This window comes from Hibiscus syriacus, unplaced genomic scaffold (assembly GCF_006381635.1).
Source record: "Hibiscus syriacus cultivar Baekdansim isolate YM2019G1 unplaced genomic scaffold, ASM638163v2 tig00110833_pilon, whole genome shotgun sequence".
Lineage (NCBI taxonomy): Eukaryota > Viridiplantae > Streptophyta > Magnoliopsida > Malvales > Malvaceae > Hibiscus > Hibiscus syriacus.
Genome location: NW_024062884.1, coordinates 293,633 through 317,095, shown reverse-complemented (window position 1 = coordinate 317,095; position 23,463 = coordinate 293,633). Strand labels below are relative to the sequence as shown.

The 23,463-nt window shown below is 30.8% G+C and overlaps 1 protein-coding gene and 1 non-coding gene across 2 annotated transcripts; both read left to right on the top strand.

Moving 5' to 3' along the window:
• The first annotated feature begins 1,893 nt into the window (after window positions 1-1,893).
• Window positions 1,894-1,967, top strand: TRNAV-CAC. Its single transcript has one exon. It is a non-coding gene; the product is annotated as a tRNA-Val (tRNA).
• A 77-nt stretch (window positions 1,968-2,044) lies between these two features.
• On the top strand, window positions 2,045-4,987 carry LOC120143078 (PRA1 family protein A1-like). The gene is made up of 8 exons (XM_039157497.1): window positions 2,045-2,407; window positions 2,672-2,712; window positions 2,834-2,912; window positions 3,081-3,167; window positions 3,235-3,323; window positions 3,428-3,499; window positions 3,581-3,703; window positions 4,605-4,987. The coding sequence occupies exons 1-7, from the start codon at window positions 2,250-2,252 to the stop codon at window positions 3,682-3,684; spliced, it is 630 nt and encodes a 209-aa protein (XP_039013428.1). The 5' UTR covers window positions 2,045-2,249; the 3' UTR covers window positions 3,685-3,703; window positions 4,605-4,987.
• Window positions 4,988-23,463: the final 18,476 nt, after the last annotated feature.

Below are 23,463 nucleotides of genomic sequence, written 5' to 3'. Positions count from 1 at the left end.
TTGAATGTTCATAGATTCCGCAACCAAAACATATCTGATTAAGACCCTCATATTCTATTTTTTGTACAAAATCATCTATTCCGATACACGATCGTAACGACTTGTTTAAATCAACCATTATTGCCATACGAGCAAAATTTCCACGTTCGTTAACTTGAGTGTTGTAATCAATCTTGATTACATTCCTCAAAACCGAAGTAATACATCGGAAAAGAGCCTTAGGCTTACAATAATACCGATTGGGGAGACCTAGAAGTCTGACCCAGACTATAACCTTCGATGGATGCTTTTTGGACATGGAAAAGGCTCTACTTCAAGGCTACACCGTTAAGTAGTTTCCAGAAATCGTCCAAGGGCCTTCCGTAAGAACATTAGCGAAGTCTCTTTCATCCTCAAATCTAACTAGAAAGTAGTTAATGTCCAGATCAACTAATTGAATCTCTCCAATCGGTTTCCATAAAGCATGGATACGGGACAATAATGTGTTGAATCCTATAGTTCGACCAAGAAGACGGACAATAATTGTGTTACTCATGCTGATGTCAATCTGTTCATGGACTTTTTCGGAGAAGGAAATTTTCAGAAACAAACCCGAATCATCAACCATGCAATCCTCATCCGAAACAATTATGTTGTCCGAGTCAAATCCTTCACCAAAGTTTCTCTTAGTTTCCGTCGCAGAATGGTTTGCAGTAATCGATGCATAAGACACCTTCTGTTCCCCTAATTGGTTACGTTCCTGCCCTTATAACCTCCATTCATATCTTGGACACCGTCATTAGTTTCTATTCCTTCCATGGTGGTTGTATCCACCACCATAGTCTGCTGTTCATCCGTGTTCTCCATGCTTTTCCCCTTCTTCGCAACTTACTGGTCTTCTACTGCCAATGGGGATCCCGGTCGTTCCAGAATTAACGGGGCCTCGACATGTGCTACTGGTTCTGGCGGGCGGCCACCGGTGTTGCCGTAAATATTCAACGTAGGGTTTAAACCCTCGCTAGAGTTTTTTCCACTGCTAGGGTTTTGCATCTTAGCAATTATATTTATTATTCTCTTTAAAAAATTTAAATTTCAACCATTATGCTTGCAGAATATATATTCCTTACAAAATTTGAAAGTAATGTTGTTTCTATATAAAATTATTTCCTTTCCCATACATCTAAATCTTGTTCTTTGTTTCTACGTGAGAGCTGTATAATAAATCTACCTTTATTTGACTATATTATAATTAAACATGTTCACGAGGGAAAAATATTTTATTTAAATTATCATTTAAAAATTATATTTAAATAAATAGTATTTTTAGAAAAAAACTTAATTTATTTTTATTAAAAATTTTATAATTGAATTTTAAAAGATTATACCATTTTCTTTGATAAATATGAGAATGATACAAGGTAGTATCTCTTCAAAAGCTCTCTCAACCATTTGATAATAAATATTCGTGTTTGCATACATGGTGTTCGAATCCATTACCTCAAAAGATAACAATAAGTCCCTTAAACACTGAGATCGCTTAATTCATTAAAAAAATTAACAATTAATTCAATTAACACTATATTTTTATTTAAAATTTTACTTAATTATCATTCAATTCAATTAACAGTCTATTTTATTTGAAATTTTACTTAACTATCATTCAATACTATAGAAATCAAATTATTATATAAACCCATTTCATTACCAATGTTTTATACTGTTTTGTTTGTATCGTTAAATAAAATAAAACATATTCATATAAAAACATCTTAATTTGTTTTTTTTAATGTAAAATAATGGACTCCATTAAACCAGAGTTTTAGGAGCAAGCAGTAATGCTTGCTCCGTACTGAATAAAAAAAATAATATATTAAATAAATTTAGATTCAGACGTGCAAACCAGCCAAGTGAGATGTCTGGGTGGTGTAGTTGGTAATCACGCTAGTCTCACACACTAGTGGTCCCCGGTTCGAGCCCGGGCCTAGACATGAATTTTTATTTACCTTTGGCTTTTGCATTCATCTCTGAAACGAAACTCAATTCCATAGCTCTGAAACAATTTTAATTTTGAAACCCCCATTTGTTTTACTTTTAATGTTCAAAGCAAAAACAAACACTTCCAAACAATCTGTAAGCTTCCCGTAAAAACCAACTTCATTCAAGCTCCATTCATATTCATCAGCTCCACTTCCTCGTATAAGTTTTCCTTTCCCCCTAATATCTAGGGTTTCGTACAGTGAAGAGAAGAGGCTCGAACATAATCAAATCCAATGGATTGGGGAAACGTAACCGTAGAGGATCTGATTGATGCGCTTCGTGAAGTTGACTGGTCATCTCCGCCACGTCCTCTCCCGGAATTCTTCTCTCGTTTCACCGTCCCTCGATCTTACGCCAAATGGAATAGCCGCCTTAAATGCAATCTCTACTAGTATTTTTTTCATTTAATCTTTTATGTTATTTACTTCCTTTATTCGAAAATTTTCGGTAATTTCTTTTATTCGAATTTGAATCTTAACCGGTGCTCTTTGTATGCCAAGTAGAGAAAAATAAAGAAAAACCGTTGCCAAAATAAAAAGAGAGAGAGGATAATTCTTGAATCTTGATCATGAATGTGCTTTTGCGAATACTATATCTAATACTTCATTTCTTTTAGTTCCATGCTTTAATTTTATGTTTTCCTTTCGCTTTGCAGCTACCGGACCAATTATTTCATTATGATTGTTGTCATTCTTGGTAAGTAGACAAAATCATAATGACAACAATCATCGGTGACGCTCTAATTTATTTTTAGTACATGTATACTTATATTAATTATATATATATATATATATTGCATTATTTATTTATTATGTAGGTTTGGGATTCCTGAGGAGACCAGTTGCTATTTTAGCTGCTATCTTAACAGCTCTCAGCATTGCCTTTCTGAATGACAGGTAGGCAATGTTAGACCTCTTTGTTTAGTGTTCTGCATTTCAATTCAGTGACGTTATTTTGAATGTTACCTTGGAAATGGATGGCTGAGCCCTAGTATTTAAGGTTGAGATATGGTTAGATTTAGCACTTGACTCATGTCTTTAACAGTTCGTTTATTATTTTTACAGCTTTGCTAGTACTTTTAGTGAGAAGGTGACTAGAACTGTGAGACAATTCTCTCCACATTTAGCGGCTAAGATGAGGCCCCCACTTACGTAAGTTTTGATTACTTTGCAGACTATATATTCTTGATTTGGTTATTAACTTTTTGATTATTGTCAGACCTGTTATTCGTGGTCGTCCGGTGGCTAAAAGAACAATTCACATATGCGGTCGGCCTCGTTGGGTCTTTGTCTTCATATTCTCATCTGGTATCAATATCTTTCGGAAATTTTCTTTCTTAAGAAGTCAGAACCATTCTGTTTGCAATCCAATGTAGTGTATAAAGCAACTAATTTTACCACTCTTGCTGCAGTGAGTTTCATCCTTTGGTATGTATCATGCGGTCTACTGACTGTATTCTGGGCACTTGCCATTGCACTGCTTGGTCAGTGATCTTATCACTTTTTTCTCATTTACCCCCATGGGATGTCATTTTTTCTTCTAATTCTCTTGCTCTCTTTCTCAGCCACCATCCTTCATGCAAGTTTTAGAACACCTAACCTGAAGGCTCGTCTTAATACTTTCCGTGAGGAATTTCGTGCAGTTTGGCGCAATTACAGTGAGCTGTAGATCATACACTCTATAGCATGTAAGCTGATCTACATCCAATGTTATTTTTGTCGACGGAATTCACCATTGATTAAACTGACCTTGTTTTTGGAATATTCTGTATATTTACATGCTATTCTTATGTATTTCATGATTGTGATTTGTGATTTTCTACTTCACTGTAATGGTATGTGCAGTAGCATGCCGGTATCTTTGATTTGTTTTATGTAGTCCACACTCCACACTTGCATTATGTTTGAAAACCTTCTCTATAAGGAGATACTAGTTACCGTGTATATATAATTAGCGTTTAGTGTTTTATTTCCATCAGATTATGATAAATCTATTATTTAAATCACATGTTTTACTCTGGGATTAAATGGTTGCTGATAAAACAATTTGCCTTCTCAATTGTGTCTAAGTTACTTTTAGCTTCTGCTGATCTCTGAGTCAATTCCTTAGAGAAAGAATGACTCGAGGAAATGAAAAAACACTCATATGATTGAATAGATTATGGAATAGAGATATTCAGATGAGTTCTCTTTAGCTGCTGGTGAAGAGTTTGGGTCGATGCCATTGGGGGCAGGCAGGATGATACTTGTAAAAAGAAGTGTTTACATTTGTTATACAAACAGAAAACGTTCAATTTGTTCTAAAATTTGTTAAAAGTTTTCCGTGGATCAAATTTGAATATTTTACCACTGGGAAATTATGATGTGGTAAATCAATGTACTGCTTCAAAATTTTGTTTCCATTGTGCTAATGTTGCATAGGCTATTGATTTTATCATTTCTGAAATCTGCTACTTCCTCTTGCAGCTTATAATTTCAACCTTTACCTTCATTGTTGCACATTCTTTTATATTTTGTCTGCCTCCTGTTACGCGATTTGGTCATGTGTTATTTCATGATTCTCACTGTTACTGCTGTGTTTGGTTTCAGGCAATGAAGGCTCTGATGATATGAAACTCGAAGATCTTGTTATTATAAGGTTGCTTGGCTGCTGCTGTTGATGATCACTAATCTTTGCAATATCAGACAATGTGTAAATTGTCAGTGCCTCTTTTGTTAAATCAGACCATTTCTGTCTTCACTCCGTTGCTGAATGTTTTTACTCAAAGAGCTCTCCTTTGAGAAGAAAAAAGTAAGTGCAGAATTTACAGGGGCAATTAGCTATCTTATAGTTGTGTTGGTCAAGGTCAGCTGGTAATGTCTTTTAGATATACTTGATTCTTGGTTACCTGTTGTAGTTCATTAAGTGTGAATTTATTGCTAAGATGGTATAAAACCTCGTGCCTTAGGAAAGAATGTTCGTTTGCTGCGAATGATTTTATTTTGATGCATTAATTCCCATCCCCTGTTTATTTGCTCCCTGCCGTCGGGTTCGGATATATAAAAACCGGATGAACATTTGATCCGAACCTAGGCCCTATTAATTTCTTTCATTCTTTGCTATACAAAGCCCTTGTGTATGATCACTATTAATTTGGCATTTCGGTGCTTACCTGCGAACCCTGTTCCAGCTTTTGGTGCTCGCAAGGATTCATGGTTTCGGTTTGTTTGCTTTGAACTGCAAACCATATATATGACAATCACCATGTTTCATTATCTGAAAAGACAATGATTTTAATCAACCGTGAGTATTCTGTCTATTTATTAAATGGTTTAAACATGTAGTAACATTTTTCATTAAATATTTATTATTGTTGTATTTTTAAGATTTTAAGATTTAAATTTTAATTAAATTAAAACAATCTCGTATCAATTACTTCAAATATTCGATAATAATTATATCCTATTTGAATATGTAGTAATACTCTCTCATTTCTGCCATTACTATTAGTGAAAGATAAATAATAGATGTGTCTTCGGGGTGTATATGTGTTTGTCAATTAGTTAAGAAAGTTTTGAATATATATTATTTTGTAATCATCCAGGCTATCCGAAAAAATTAAAAGAAATAATTGGGTAAACTACTTAAAGGGTCACCAATGTTTGAGTAAATTTCTCTTTTTCTCACTAATGTTTCAAAAGTAACAATTTAATCACTAATGTTATCTATTTATGACAAATTGGTCATGCGACCTTTAACCACCGTTATTGGATTAACGGAATGTTTACGTTTGCAGTATGTTCTCACAGTCACCTTTGTGAACGATTCTTTCATGTCCATAAGTGGTATTGCAGAGAGGCTTGCAACTTTCCTTCAAACATCATGATCAGACCTATTAACTTCAGTGGACAACACTTTCACTTGTGGCTTTTATCTTGGTGGTGAACATGCTTACTGCTGCTCAATTTGGTTTACAAACTCTCAAGGAGAAAACAGTTGTTTCGATGGCGAATTATGACAAACCCGTCAATGCCAAAGGCTCCAGAGTTTCTCTGCGGCGAGAAGGCTGTGCCTTTGTCTTGACCGATATCGATGGCTCCCCTGTATGGCAGACCAACACCAGATCCGCTGATGTTCAAAAGAAAGAGAAATCCTATTCCTAAGAACTCTTCTGGCGAAATACATCATTCTCAACGCCACTGGTGTTACATGCAGCTCAAGAATGAGCTCCTAGGAGAAATATCGGCACAATTGATGCATGAATCACCTTAGAACGGGGCAAATAAGCAACATAAGTAGACTCCCTTGCAATCATCTTTGTTGTGACTAAGTTTTTGTATTGCCAGTGAGGAAGAGGTAATCTGCAACCCAAGGACCAGATGCAACAAGTCGACAAGCATGTCGATCTGGACCTCAGGATGCAGATTACCCGGTCCTCACGGATATGGAACCTGCATAGAAAATCATTTGTTGAAGCAAGAACTAAGGAAGTTAAGGGAAAACACAAGGGGTTGAGGCCCTCATGCATGAAAACACAGATATATAGTGGCTCCCAAAGCCAACAAGATTAATTAGTCCATAAATTGGGGACTAAAACAGGTAAAGAATAAAGAGACAAGGTTCTCCAACGGGAATCAACGTCGATTCTGTTCTTCCCAAACCAATGATAGCCATACTTACCTTAGACAACGATGGTATCGTGATCTTGACTGCTTTTTCATCATGACTAGATATCTTCCCTGCCTACTTGTTAAAAAACAATCCTTTCCCAGAACATATCACTATGGAACAAGAAGGCTTCTATCTATTAGAAAGCACAGTGGTAGATAGAAGCCTTTCTTTTTTTCCTCTCTCTGCAAATATGCCGAAAGGTGCTAAGCATCTACAAACCTGAGAATAAATTCCATGGTTGCTTTCCACCCGCATGCATCTTATGCTTACAACTTCACCCAACACTTGCTGCAATGTGATGTCACTGTGTATGACATCTAGTGGTCCTCCTTGTTCATGCCAGACCCTCCAATCAAGCACCAGCAAAATAGAATCAAACCAATACCTTCTATTGTTGAGAAATTTTAAAGTAGTATTCAAGAGAAATGACAGTTTCACATTTTTTGTAAGTTGTAAATAGAGGTGGAAATGAACAGAATGTTCGATGAATTGTTCGTATAACATTTGTTTATTAAGTTAAATAAATGAGTATGAAATTTTTTATGTTCATTTAATAAACGAACGAACACAAACAAAATCGTGTTCGGTTCGTTTATGTTCACGAATAAGCTCATTTGTAAGTTTGGTTATGAACTCATTTATTAGCTCGTTTACTCAGTTCTCTTTTTTCTTTTGATTTTTTGCATTTCAAATAATAGTGAAGATATGGTCTAAATTGAACATTAGGTGAACTTTGGAGTTCAAAATGTGAAACCCAAGTAATTTAAGGATTAGTGGCGTAGTTTCATCATTTTTTATTTGGGTTGCAAATAAAAGGATAAAAGAAGTGTGTTAGTTGCCAAACATTAAACGAATATGTTGGCAAATATTAAAAGAACATGTTCGTAAACGCTAAACGAACGAACACCTTTAAAAATAAATAAATAAACACAATATTGAAAATTTAAACAAACATGAACGGAACATATCCGAAAATAATCAAATGAACACGAATATAACTATGTTCGTTCAAACTCAAATCATTTACACAATTTTATTTAATCTCCAAGAGCTACATAATAGGAATAGAGTAACATACAAAACTGTGATGATGACATGATCATGAACAAATTGACAATTGTGTCTGAATGTTATGGCCTAAGTGTATTGGAACTAGATACTGGATTAGAAAAAAGGTATATCCATGGCAACAACGGCAAAATTTACCTACAGCCTTCTATCATAGCTTGGCTGCTGTTAGATTCTACCCTGTTCTTTCAGGTTTTCTTATCATCTGGAGAACTTAGTGACTAGAGTGTTACAGAAACGATGTTCACGGAAGAAACGGGAGTTCAAGATGAAGCCAATAATCGGTTCGAACGCTTGATAGAAACATCTGCAATGTCTCGTAGGTCATAAAGACGATGCCTACACCATGAACCACCTTGTAGTACTCGGGCAGAACCCCTCTGTACAAGCCACAAAGGCCTTCAGACTGGATTATATGCTGAAAAGTAGCAAGCAACCCAGTTTCATGAACGCAGGCTCGCCCGGCAGCCCCTTGCAATTGCATTCGCCTCCTCACAAGATCAATGGCAAATGTCGCTGCAAAATGTCAGCGAAGAAAAACAAAGTCATGCAGAGCTCAGAATTAGCTTCTCACTAATTTGTACCACTTTAGTAATATATATTTGCCCACCGGGCCTTGGGACATAGGCAACCCACCGCCAACGAAGAGCACAAAGGGGTCAGCACGGACGTGTCCCCTTCGATTCTCCAGACCAAGAGTAGATTGCAACCTCTGAAAATAAAACAAACAACGTCACAACGGTGAATGAATATAAAACTTTTGGTAAGTTAAAAACAAAGAGATGGTTAGAAAAGGTGAGAACATACACTTTTGTACCGTTCATAGGCGTAGAAATTGACTGAAGAATAGGGAAGACGGTGAGCGACTGTAACCATATTGCCTTTCCAAAAAGCTCTGCACCATTCTTCATTTATAATGCCGAAGCCTCGCGCCATATGCAAGCCTTGCTCAATGCCGATACTTTCGAGTGCATTCCTTGCACCTTAAATGAAAGGAAACCATCCAGCAGTCATATTACGGTATAATGTACACACATGCTCAATATAACACAAGCAATATCTTATCAAACAAAAAAACAGTAAGCAGTATGTAAAAATTCATGACAAAATATCATTCAAAAACACTAAGCCGACATTACTACTCTGTTGGTTCATGCTAAATTGACTAATGTCTTCGTCATTAGCACTAAATGAAAAAGATTTCACAATTTGGATAGAAATAAGAAATTCACCGAGCCAAGCCATCTAAAATATGTGAATAATAATCATTCAAGTTATCATTAAAACCAATAAAATAATCAACATGTCCTAGGGTGAGCATTCGATCGAGTAGATTCGAGTTAAAAAAATTCGAGTTATTCGAGTTGACGAGTCGTATTTTACAATTCAAACTTAACTTGAAATTTTCTTGAGTCGAGTCGAGTTTAATAAATTCGAATCGAGTTATTCGAGTCAAGTTATACTAATTTTATTATAATTATTTATAGTATTATGTCAAGTATTTGTTTCAATCTTTCGACTTTTTCTAACTAACTAACTAACTATATATATATATATATTATATTCTTTTCACATTATAATATTATTTAATATATAAATACAATAAAAAAATTATAAAATATATTCATAATATTATATTTTTAAGAAAGTATTTTGAAAGTAAAATATTGATGAGAGTATAAAGGAATTGTAGTCAAAAGACAACATTGAGTAAAATGCAAAGTTAAGAGACTTAATAAAAAAAGAGAGTACATTTTAGTAAAAGAGTAGAAATTGAAGTTACATAATATATTTTATTGTGGTATATGAGCATGTGGTTTAAATTTGGTAAAAAAAATACTTAAAATAAAGGATGAATTCAAGAAGTAAGGAAATTATGAAAAAATGAGGGACTAAATTGAAAAATAAAAAAATTATTATCAAAAAGAGGAATTGAAGTTATATATGTATTCTATTGTGGTATATGAGCATATGTTCAAATTTGGTAAAAAAAAAACTTAAAATAAAGGATGAATTGAAGAAATAAGGAAATTATGAAAAATTGAGAGACTAAATTGAAAAATAAAAAAATTATTGCCAAAAAGAGAAATTGAAGTTACATAGGTATTCTATGAGCATATGGTTCAAATTTGGTAAAAACGGACTTAGAATAAAGAATGAATTTTAAAAATAAGGAAATTATAAAAAAGTGAGGGACTAAATTGAAAAATAAAAAAACTATCAAAAAGAAAAATTGAAGTTACATATTTATTATATTGTGGTATATGAGCATATTGTTTAAATTTGGTAAAATAAACTTAAAATAAAGGATGAATTGAAAAAATAAAGAAATTATGAAAAATTAAGGACTAAATTAAAAAATAAAAAATCTATCATCAAAAAGAGAAATTGAAAGTAAATATGGATTCTATGATGGTTTATGAGCACGTGATTAATATTTGGTAAAAAATTGACTTAAAATGAATGAGTAATTGAGAGAATAATGAAATCAGGAACTAAATCATAAAACTATCAAAATACTTATTCAAAATTTCAGTTTTTCGAGTAACTCGAAATTCCAAAACTTCAATTCGACTCGAACTCGAAAACTGAATTTATAATTCAAGTTGACTCAAATAACTCGAAATTATTTTTTTAAATTTTCGAGTCGAGTTTTGCTTAAATAACCGAATTAGGTCACAACCTTGAAGAACTCTCAACAAACTTCGAAACTCACCACTCTAATCACTTTTAACCTCTTTAATAGAAACGTCAAATTGATTACGCACCATCTTTTGAAACAAACAAAAAGCTTCCAAAGCTTGTGACTTGTCTCGTAACAAATAAACCCGCACATGACAAGTATAAGCATCCACAAAGGAAACGTAATAATGAAAACATTTGGACGGCATATGAGGGGTCCTTAAAGATCCGTAAAGACCAGTTGAAACGGAACACTATACGTCATTTGAGAAACATGAAACAATAACTTGTGAATTTTACCCATTTGACAAGCAACACAAACGTCTTTGTTCATCTCATTAGGAAGGACAATATTACGAGAACTACTCACTTTTAGTAACACCTTATGAGCCAGATGTCCTAACCTTCCACAGGTCATAGACTTCACTTGCAACATTAGTCTTAACCATACTATTGCTAGTCTTGAGCTTCATCGAATCAAATTCGTACAAGTTATTGTTGTCACGCCTTTCAAGTAACAGTTCACCGGAATCTTCATCACGAACAACACAACGATTCGCATGAAATTTTATGAACACCCCATTGTCTCTAGCAAGTTTTGACATCGAAAGAAGATTTTTAATTATGTGCGGAACAAGAAGTAAATTATTCAACGTGAAAGTACGAGAAAAAGAAGATAAGCTAGAACAACCAACACGAGTAACACGTAACTCATTACTATCTCCAAAAACAAGCTTACCAGCCCCATTAAAGGTAGTACTACTATCTTCCAAAACCGTAGCATCAACAGTGACGTGATGAGTTGCACCGGAATCAACAAATCAACAGCCTTTCCATGTATTCCGGATCCATGATCATGCTACATCTATGCTTCCATGACAACCAGCAAGCCACCGCAAATCAAGTCGGCCAAAGCCCATCATCTATCGCAAATCGCCCAGATGGGTGGAGGTTCTGATCGAACCATTCCTGATACGGTATTGAGAGGAATTCCGAGATACGGCTAACTGAGACCACCCTCGACCAGACAGCTCTCGCCAAGTTACAATCCCGAGGAACATGGCATAGATCCTCAGCCCCTTGACCACAAATTTGACTCCTAACGGTCGTATTATAAAATATTTTAAGAGTCTCATTTTAAAAATAATACTATTTCGTATTTTCTGAGACGGGCCTGGTATCTACTGTTTGGCGCCCCGCTTTTGCTACTCACACATCTTATTATTCTTTCATTTTTTAGGTGCTAATAATGGGAAACGCTAACGTGCGTCGCTTTAGTGTACGGCTAAAATAAAGAAAATATATTTTTTTTGACCGATTTTAATTATCTATATAGGTAAATACAGTAAAAAAATCCGGTAAAAAATGATGTTTTAGGTAGTGCATTACCGAAAACATCTTTTTTTGATTTTTTTACTGCGTTTACCTATATAGGTAATTATAACCGATCAAAAAAATGATATTTTCGGTCATTTTTTTACCGGTTTTATTATTTAAAATAATAATAAAATCAGTACCACCTTATTTTAGCCGTATACTAAGGCGTCGCACCGCAAAATCGCCGGACAAAAATGCCCTAAACTACTCCTCCACCTTTGACTTGCAGGGTTTCGTTTTTCATTGAAGGCTCAATAGGAATAGAGTTCCTCAAACATTTAGGAAAAATTAACATCATTAATTAATTTAATTAATAATACTAATTATTTGATCGTTATAATATTGAGGTGATCATTTATAATATTGATGTGATGATTCATAATGAATGATGATATCGTAAGATATTAAATTAAAATTATTAATAATATAACATAAACTATAAAATTATAGATGAGACTACAACTCACGTCGCATACCGCAACACACCACTAAAACGATGTACCGAAATACACCACTAATTATGTTGTCCTTATTAATTAAATATTAAAAGGGTAAATTATACATTTAGTACATACACTATCATTTTTATTTCGTTTCAGTATCTAAACTTTTTATTTTCAAAACCATTAATGATAATGTTGATGTGGCATGACATGTCAATTTTATATATTTTTTAACTTTCATACCACCTTTCTATTTCTCCGTCAGTATTTTTTAATTAATTTTATTCAATCAATTAAATGGTAACACGTATCACCAACAAGAGCAAGAATTTAACCTAGGCCTCTTACATGAAATGCATAACACTCAACCATTGAGTTAAACTAGTAATTTAAATAAAAATTACAACATTTTGTATTTAACTTATATAATAGTATCATCATAAAATCGAAATTTTTTAGTAATTATTAATTTTGAATATGTGACACTTTAAATGAATGATAAAAAACATGGTCATTAAACTATAATGCAAATATATTTTTATTATATCAAACTTAATACTTCCTTATATTATTATTAAATTAAAGAATATTTTCTTTTAATTTATTTTGAAATAAAAAATTAAATAATTATTTATATATATTTATAAAATTTATATTATTATTATAAATATATTTATAATATTATGAAATTATTTTAAAATATTTATTTAATTTTAAAATCATATTATTTATTTATTTTAAATAATATTAATGATTTATTTTAAATAATATTATTCTAAAATTATCTATTTAATTTTAAATAATATTATACGGAACTAAACGTATAATTTATGCTAAATTTAAAATTATTTAAAATTAAATAGATAATTTTAAAATAATATTATTTTAAATAAATAAATAATTTGATTTTAAAAGATAAATAAATATTTTTATAATATTATAAATATACTTTTTAAAATTATTTCATATAGTTTTTATAAAAGTATATAAATTATTTATTTATTTTTTATTTGATAAAAACAACTCATTTTTTATTCAAAATAAGAAATATCTCAAATTATAATAAAGATTTACAATCACAATCATAAATCAAACATATAATTAGGCAAGTTTCCTAGAATCATTGAAACTCGAACAAAGATAGATACAAACAAACATGATCGCATCGACAAACGAACCACTAAAGGGGATCAAGTTTTTGAAAGACCACCGAAAAGAACCAAATTAGACTCGAGCGACGTGAAAAGCTATCCACGAACGCAAATTGGGTATCCACATCCAATCCAAGGGTCCAAAGCAGGGAAGATTAACAAGATATCATATAAGCGTCATCTTAATCAATAGTAACGATGTCAAATTAACCCTTAAAAAAAAGATAAATAAAAAACGAACCGATATAGAAAATAAAAAAACAATAAAGAATATTGATGATCGACAACCAATATTAAAGTTGGTGCCGCTGTCGATCAACAAAGAAGAAAAGAAAATAGATGAATGACACACTAATAAGAGAAAAATAGGTTTTTAAGGTTATGGTTAATCTTTTGATTCTATTCATTTGCGGAACTTAATTTTAATTATTTTTATTTTTAAATAAAGTGAAAAATTAGTCTTTTAATTTAATAATAAAAAAGTAAGTATCCTTTGTTAAATACGGCCAAACACGATTTAGTATCTCTAACTTAGTGTTACGAATAAATTGATTTAATATATAGTCATTCCCCTAATTAAATAAATAGTATACAAATTAAAATATAAACTAATACTAAAAAATAAATAAATAAAAAATTCACAATAATTAACATAACACAATTTAAAATTGTTAACGTATCGACAAAATGACTCTAGATATAATTTATATCTAAATCAAGAACTCGTCTTCCATTTTATAATTATAAAACATAAAAAAATTATCACAGTGAAATATAACAAAATAATAAATTATTTAATGATTATAATATAATAAAAATAATTTTACCTTCTAAAAATAATAACAGAACTCACTTGATGCTTGTTAGAATGAATGATAAAAATAAGAAAGAAAGTGTTTTTTGTGTGGTTTGAGAGTTATATGAGGTGGTATTTATAGAGGATGAGTAGGTGATAATTAAGGGAGAGCGACGGACGGTTGGGGTATTTATGGAAGGAGCGAATGATTATTCGTGCTTTACGTCTTGCTTTACGTCTTGTTCTCGAATAATTGAGAGTTTTAAGGAACCACCCCCACAGTGATTAAGGAATAAATTATTTTTCTTAGTGGTTTAAGTTCGAGCATGACTTATGAAGAAGTGTTTGAGCATTTATTCTCGAATAATTGAGAGTTTTCAAAACAGTCGTATAATCACTTTTTGACCCGTAACAAAAACGAGGACTCTGGTTTTGAATCATTCCCAAGAAAAGGACTGTTTCCGCAGGCATAGACCTCCAGTTGTGGGTTCAAGCCCAGTAAGACCCAAACTGTGACGCTTTAGGGCTTAAGCATATTTTGGATTGTCCACCCCCACTAAATATGGAGAAAACTGGAGACCTTCGTGTGTTGGGCCATGTCTTGTAAGATTGAACCGACCTTACTTGGGTCTTCGGTTTCGTTCGACTAGTTTCAATTTTAATTTTGGGTACGTTTGATAGTATGAAAATAAATTAGGAAATATATATATATATATATATATATATATATATATTTGGTATTCGATTGAGGTAACTAATATTTTTAATGTAATTTATTTTTTTAGTCTATTAAATTTTCTTATAAAATAGTTTATCTTTTGATTTCTTTAAAAAAATCAACTTTTCATTTCAAAACATAAACACATAAAATAATATTATTCTATATATTTAATATTAATATAATATTTTATATAATTTTAATAAAAAAATTTACTAAAATATTCATTTATTTATTAATAAATTTAATAATATTATATTTTTAATATTATATAATAATATATACTCAATTATATTATAATTATATATGATATTATATTTTTATTTTAATAATATATAATATATTATTAATATAATTATTATAATTTTATTATTTTCGTAAAATAACATTATTATTATAATAAATATTATTATTTTATGTATTTAATAATAATATAATAATAATATTTTAGTATTATTCTAGTAAATATATTAATTATTAAAATATTTAGAAGATATCAACAATCAATTGGTTTAGAGGGATACTGTACTAGATTCCTTAAGTAAGGTCAGTAGTTTGAATACTGACATTTGTGAACAGGGCAAATTGAGTTGGGAGGGTCACCCCATAATGGGTCTCTGTAAAACTCGATCTGAATTAATCGGTCAATAGATCGGATACAAATGATTAATTTAAAAAATATTTATTATTTATTTTCATAAATATAATATTATATTCTTATTTAATATTATTTTAATAGAATTTTACTTTAGTTAATAGTTAATATAATAACATATATTTCTTAAATATATGTATTTATATAAATAAATTACAATATTTTCTAATTATATTTAGATACAAAATTTGTAAATCTCAATTAATTCAATAAGAAAATAAGAATACTTTGTATAAGTGTTGATAATATGACTATATGATAATGAAATCATGCTTAATATGAATACATGTGTGATATAAAAATGTATAACATCTTTAGTGAAGATTAATATGTATATGAAATTAAAAATATATTGACTTTGTTAATTCAACTATATGAATATGATTAAATTATCTTTGTGTCTATATGTTACATGTATAAATTATGTATAATATCCTTATTCTGTCATTGAATAATAAAAATTCTATGAAGGTTAAACTATAAATTTATCCTTAAACTATTTTAGATTTACAAAAGAAAACTGTAATTAAAATTTTATATGAAGTTCAGGGGGTTAAAATAAAATCTTAACCTTTCATTAAACCTTTTTATATTTTCAATTTTGTAAAAAAATTATATAAATTTTATGAAATTAATTTTTTTAAATAAAATATATAAATATTTTCCAACTTGTTAAAAAACAAATATATAATAAGGACAATTTAGTCAAATATATATTCCAATAATCTTTTATTCTTTTAGCCAACATGGTAATCTTACATTCCTGCTAAACCAACCAAACACAAAATACAACATTCTCAGTAATCCTATTCCCTGGTAATCTTTTATTCCCACTAGTAATATTACATTCTGTGAACCAAACGTACCCTAAATCTCAAACCCAATATTCTAAAAAGCATTTGTATACCTCAATTTTTTTAAAATGATACTAAACTAAACGCTAAACTTCAATCTCACCTATATTTTAAATAAAATTTAATTTTTTAATTCAAACCTCTTTGTAAATTTAATATATTTTTTCTTGTTCAAACCTAAACTGAAGTGGACCTTCCGTTCAAATATAGAAAATCGAGGCTAAAATAAACCTGGAATTGTAACCGCAGCACGTGCAAGAGTCTCGTTTCAGCACCCTGGGCTGGGTCCACACTAGCACCGGACATCACCAAGGATGGATCGAACGGAGCGGATGAAAATTTAAAATTATCTTATAATTTAATTTTTTTTATATATTTTTTTATTAAAAATCTATTTTATCCTTTGAAATTTTATAAATTTTAAGTTCGTACTTTTAAAATTTTAAAGATTTAAATTCGTTCTTCTAATATAAAATCATTCGTTCATCGGTATGCATCGCTATCATGTTATTAACGTGTTCACTGTTTTCGGCTCTTTCAATCTTACCCATTTTAGTTTTGCCGTTTTATGATTCTTCACCGACCATCCAATGCCTTACTTTTGCGTAGCTCTCTCGCCTTTTATCCATATCACTCGGTTTCACCTTTCATTAATTTTATCAAATACTTTTAATCTAACCTTAATCCTATTCATCATCTACACGACATTTGATTTTCCTCAAAACACTGCCTTTTCTTTTCTTTTGTAATTATCTTCAAATTTTAATTGAATTTGATCTCATCATATAGACTCAGTAATAAAATGAAATGTTAATTTTGATAAAAAAAAATTAAATCTGAACCGTCATAGGCGAAAACAGGGGGCAAGGGAAGTCTTCCCTTGACCCCTGCCAATTATATTTTTAATTATTAATAAATATAGAAAAATATATATTAAAAAATAAAAAAATTTATCAAACTCCCGCTACAATTAAAAGAAATTGTATTTATGAAAAATAAAAAAATCAGCCCCCGCTATAATAAATTTCTAGTTTCGGTCTTGCATACAGTTGTGTTTGTTGGGTATGTGTTACCAATTAGTTGAATTTTTTTGAATAAATATCACCCTCATAATTACTTGAACTATTTAAAAAATAATTGATTTTCAATTATAGTAATTTTTTAACACACCAATAATGTAAATAAAATTTTATATAATTTTATAAAATTATAAAATTTAGGGTAAACTACTCATTTAGTAACTAAACTATCAGTTTTTTTCATTTTAGTATCTAAACTTTCATTTTTTTTAAACCATACATAGCATTTAGTTTTCATTTCATTTTAGTATCCGCCATTAAAAACTTAATGCATTTTATACCTAAACTATCAGTTTTGATCCATTTTAGTACATAATTTTATACTTTTTTTAAAACTTAACATTAAATTTTGAACGAGATACTAATATAAAACAAAAAACTAAAGTTTTTAACGACAGGGGTACTAAAATGAAACAAAAACTAAACTTTAGGTATGTTTTTTAAAAAGTTTAAATACTAAAACGGACCAATATTGATAAATCATGCACAATTTACCCCAAATTTTAAACAATACGCATGGTATTAAATATATATTTTTATTATTTTGGGTGATTATAAGTTAGTGTATGGTCAGAATTTTTTTAGTATATCAACAACGTACACATATTCTGTTTACACAACTGCTCGAACCTGAAACTTCAAGAGAGAATAATATTCCATTTTAACAAAGGTCAATGATCTTAGTGGTGAAAGAGAATATTATTTTCTCTGAAAGATCTAAGTTCAAGTAGTTGCTATGTCTGCAGGATGTATATATACATTGTCAATAAATTAAAAGATTATGAACAGATAATATATTATAATCATTATAAACTATTAAAAAATATCAAATAAAAATGACACTTAAAATTGGACACACGTAGAGCATGCGGCGACCCACAGTGGCAACCTGAAGTCACTTTGAAGTGTATGTGCCAGCCTGCGGGTTGTCGACAAGTGGAATTATGAGTAAATATTATTAAGTGGGAAAGCCATATTCATCAAATTCTATGATTGGTTCCAAAGTCCAAATGGGAATAATGAGACCATCCAATATGAAATTGGATAAAATCAATCTCTCTCCCGTCAAATCATAACCGAAGGGGACCACAGCTTTTGGACTAAACTACCTGACTCTATTTAATATATATAATTTTATCGGAAGTTTAACGTGCGACAGTTTAATATACGATGAAGGAAATATGTTATTAAAATTATTATTATTTTTTAATATTTTTAGTAAAAAAATTACTTAAAATATTATTATGTATACCGGAAATAATATTATTGGGTGCTTTACCAGTTTTAATAATATATCGGGTAGAAAAAATAATGTTTTAGGTAGCGTTTTACCAGATATATTATCAAACCCGTTAAAGCGTCCAATAATAACATATCCGGTATAAATAATAATTTTTTAGATAATTTTTTACCAAAAATATTAAAAAAATAATAAAATTTTCTGTAATGTCTTTTCTAGTTGTATACTAAGATTATCGTACAGTAGAACTTCCCTAGTTTTCTTCATTTCATATATTGGATAGACGTGATATTTTTAGTTAGATGAGACAAATTTGAATTTATAAAACTTAGAGGGTTAAAAATATATTTTTAATAAAAAATATAAAAAAAATTAAAATATATAATAATTTTAAATTTTTATAGGGTGACCGTCACATGCTCCAGCCTATATCCATCCATGTATATATGTGTATATATATATATATATTAAAAAGAGAATGAGAGGTGGTTGTGTTAGTTTTTTCATAAATAAGACCCACCGGCTGAGGTGGGGTTGGTCCAACAGGGCTACAGGATAAGGTCATAAATGGGGCGGTCAATGGACATTGGTTAGGTCATATTTACACCTCAAGTTTTTAATACATTTCTATCTACCATTCAATCTACTTAATAGTTTTCTTTTTAAAAATTAATACTTCTAAAATTACTAATATGAGGGATAAAAATAATATCATACATTGAAAAAAAAAAACTTAAAGATGATATACATTAAAAAATGGTATGAAATTAAGTTATATTATAAAAATGTCTGATTCTAAAATATTAGGAGGCAAGGTATAATTTGATTAATTTTAAAACTAGTAGGTTATTATAAAATTAACAAGATTTTAAGATTTTTTTTTCAAAAATAAGAATCAATTTTAATTTATTTAATTTTAAATTTGTAACATCTTAAACTAGTATCGGATTTAGTGTGCTACATTGGATCACTGAAGCGGTTACTACTTGAAATTTTTTATGTTTACTATCAGAATATGAAATCATAATAACTTTAAACCATAGAGGCAATACAACATTAACATATTTAGAAGGCATAACGATAAATTAGTCTAAATAATTTGCACAAATGGGCACTTTGTGCCTTATTCGTTTTTGGAGCTTTTTGTTCCCTAATATTTCAATTTTTAGTCAAAGTAGACCCTGTTAGATGAAAATTATTAGTGGATTGACGTTCAACCCATGTTTTTGTTAGACAAAATGTTAATCCGAGATAAAATAATAATAATAATAATATATTATTATTGAATCAAATGAAGCAAAAATAAATAAAGAACTAAAGTAAATATATGAAATTGTTTACTCGTATTTTGACATGAAATCAGATGAGCGAAGTCAGAAAACAGAAGAGGAAGTTTTGTTAAGGTATATATGAACAATTTCCTTAAGATAGATTCGTCCTCTCCTTGGTGCTTTGAGTAACGTTGAATGTTGGTCTCCAAAGATACAACAACAAATGATCACAAAAGGAAATACAATCGTAGTGATCAATCGAACACAATCTTATTTTTCTCTATCACTTGAAAAAACGAATTTGGAAGGAATTTTCTAAGTGTTTTCTTATTCCAAAGTTCTAAACTTACATGTTGTAACTTGTGTTATGAGTCTCTAAGATTTTTGCCTTAACTATAGGAGAAAAATTAATCAAAAGGTTATGACCTTTTGATGAAGAGTTAAGACCGTTTAATGAAGAGATTTGTTGAAAAACTAATAGGTATAATTGAATAGATACAACTTTAAACTAGAAAATAAGTCTATTCACCATATGACATAACTTATTATTAATAAGTGCATTCACCAAGTGACACGGCTTATTATAAAAAAATCAATTCTAATCAATTAATTTATTATTTTTTAACATTTGCTGATGTGATATTTTCACATGTGTCCAATTATTGACGTAATATATGTCATATCATCATTTTTTTTGTTACGTGACACATGTCACATCGATACTTTCATTGACGTGACACATGTCATGTCATCACTTTGGATGATGTGACATATATCATATCATCACTTTTGGTTACGTGATATATATCATGTCATCAATTAGACACATGTAAAAATATCATATCATTAATATGGGTTGATTGTTAGTCAACTAACAATTTTTATCCAACAATGTTTGTCTTTATCAAAAATTAAAACATTGAGGATAAAATGCTTCAAAAAAATAGGGGACAAAGTGACCATTTATGCAAACGGTTGAGGATATTTTTGTTATTATTACTATTTAGAAATTAGGGTTTCATTTACATAGTTAACAAAATAAATCTCAAAATAATAAAAGAGTTTACAAACCAAATACAAAACAAGTGTCTTACGAATACATATGACCATTATATTCCCTGAATATTGTACCTAGGAAAAGGATGCTAAAATCTTGCAATAACGGTGCTTCACAAACCGATTCTAGTAAACATAAATTTGGGTATTCCAATTGACAAAGAAAAACGTCCATTTAGATTTGAAGCATCTTGGCTTACTCATGAAGAGTTTAATACGGTTTTAGTTTAGTCGGGGATAAAAAGAAAAAGTCTCTTGTCGATGCGGTGGAAGAAACAAAGAATACTATCATAAAATTGAAGGATAAAACTTTTGAGAACATCTTTAAACGCAAGAAAACCTTGATTAAATGACTTCAAGGTATCCAAAGATCGTCACATTACTTTTACTCAACATACCTTCAAGAACTGAAAATAGCCCTTGATGATGATTATCAATAAGTGTTGACACAGGAGGAAATTCTTTGGTTTCAGAAGTCTAGAATGCACTAGATTTTGAAAGGCGAAAGAAACACAAATTTTTTTCATCTTACCACAATGGTGAGGTGTAAACATAACAAAATAGTTAGTTTATTCATTGGTAACGACTGGATTACGGAGAAGCAAACCCTTTGCCACCACATCTGTAATTATTATAAAGACATGTTCGCTGGAAAAGAGTATGTGTAGCTTACTATGGATTATGACAGATTCATGCCCAGATTGAATGAGGAAGAGAATACCGAGTGAACGAATCACTTCACAATGGAGGAAGTTAGAGACGCCTTGTTATCCATGAAGGAATTGAAAGCTCCGGGTCCGGATGACATTCAACCCATCTTTTATAAGCATAATTGGGACATTGTAAAGAACACCTTACGTGATTTTATTAATATGACAATGGATTCAGGGAGGATGGAGACAAAAATTTTAAAAACTTTTTTTGTACTTATATCGAAGACTACTATAGCCGACAAAATTACACAATTTTGTCTGATTAGTTTACTGAACATGTCTTATAAAATCTTTTCCAAGATCATTGTTCATCAGTTGTGTCCTCTTTTTCAAAGGTTGATCAACCCCTACCAGAACAACTTCCTTAAAGGAATAAGCACCTCAGATAATATTTTGATTGTTCAAGAGGTGGTTCAATCCATGATGAATCTCAAAGGACGAAAGGGTGCGGTCATCACAAAAAATAGATCTACAAAAGGCCTATGATAACGTTAGTTGGGAGTTCCTTAAAAAAACCCTTCATGATTTTAACTTTCCTGAAAAGTTGATAAATATCATTATTTTTTGCATCATGTCAAGCACAATCGAGCCGTTGTGGAACGGGGAAATTATCGAGAGCTTGAAACCTAAATAGGGCCTCTAATAGGGTGATCCGCTTTTGTCGTACTTGTTTATTCTGGTCATGGAATGGCTTTCTCACATGATCATTGAGAAATAAGAGAGGGGTATATGGAAACCTTTTAAGAACTCAAGAGGAAGACTTATGTTAAGTCACTTGTTTTTTTGCTGACAATCTCCTACTATTTGCAGAAGCTAACACGGATCAGATGTACAACATACAAAATTGTCTAAAAGAGTTCAGTCGAACAACTGGCGTTGAGGTAAATTTACTTAAGTCAAAAAATTTTATCTCCCCAAATATTAACTCGAATATGGCTCAGTACTTAGGTGGTTTGTGTGGTATTCCCCTTACGGATGATTTAAAAACCTATTTGGGAGTTCTAATAATCCATAAAAAGGGTTAATTTAGGTACTTATGCTCCTCTCATTGATAAATTCATGAGAAAACTAGCGGGCTAGAAAGGATTATCCATGGCAGGAAAAAGAACACTCATCCAATCTGTCTCAACTGCAATTCCAATTCATACGATGTAAACAACCATGATCCCAATATTTGTCTGTAAGAAGCTGGATAGATTAAATTGTAATTTTTTGTAGGGAGGAGGCACATAGTACACCCACAATCATTTGGTTAGCTGGGAAAAAGTTTTTCGATCCAAACAGCTAGGAGGTTTAGGTCTACGCAAAACAAGATCCATGAATATTGCTCTTATGGCAAATAATAGTTGGAAACTACTCACCAGACAAGAGAGCCTATGGTACAAAGTGTTTGTAGGGAAATACCTTAAGAAAAAGAAGTTTCTGGAGGCGGAAACAAGAGGAAATAGCTCTTCCACTTGGAGGGGCCTGCTAGGCACTAGAAAATTGATAAGAAAATTATGTAAATGACAAATTCAATCGGGCCTTCAAGCAAAATTCTGGCAGGATTGGTGGGTTGGAAAGGAACCTTTGAAGAATATATATCGTATAATGGACAATCCAATCAGAAATGAAGAGGTAGCCAAGTATATCGACGATGATATGTCGTGGAATATCTTAGAAATTCAACATCTCACCTCTGAAGAGACTTTTGT

Bases quoted from the DNA above. Each gene is read 5' to 3' on its own strand.
- LOC120143078 (XM_039157497.1), top strand. From the start codon at position 2,250: ATGGATTGGGGAAACGTAACCGTAGAGGATCTGATTGATGCGCTTCGT. The intron at 3,324-3,427 runs GTATCAATATCT...CTCTTGCTGCAG, and splicing joins TGTCTTCATATTCTCATCTG to TGAGTTTCATCCTTTGGTAT. The intron at 3,500-3,580 runs GTCAGTGATCTT...TCTCTTTCTCAG, and splicing joins ACTTGCCATTGCACTGCTTG to CCACCATCCTTCATGCAAGT.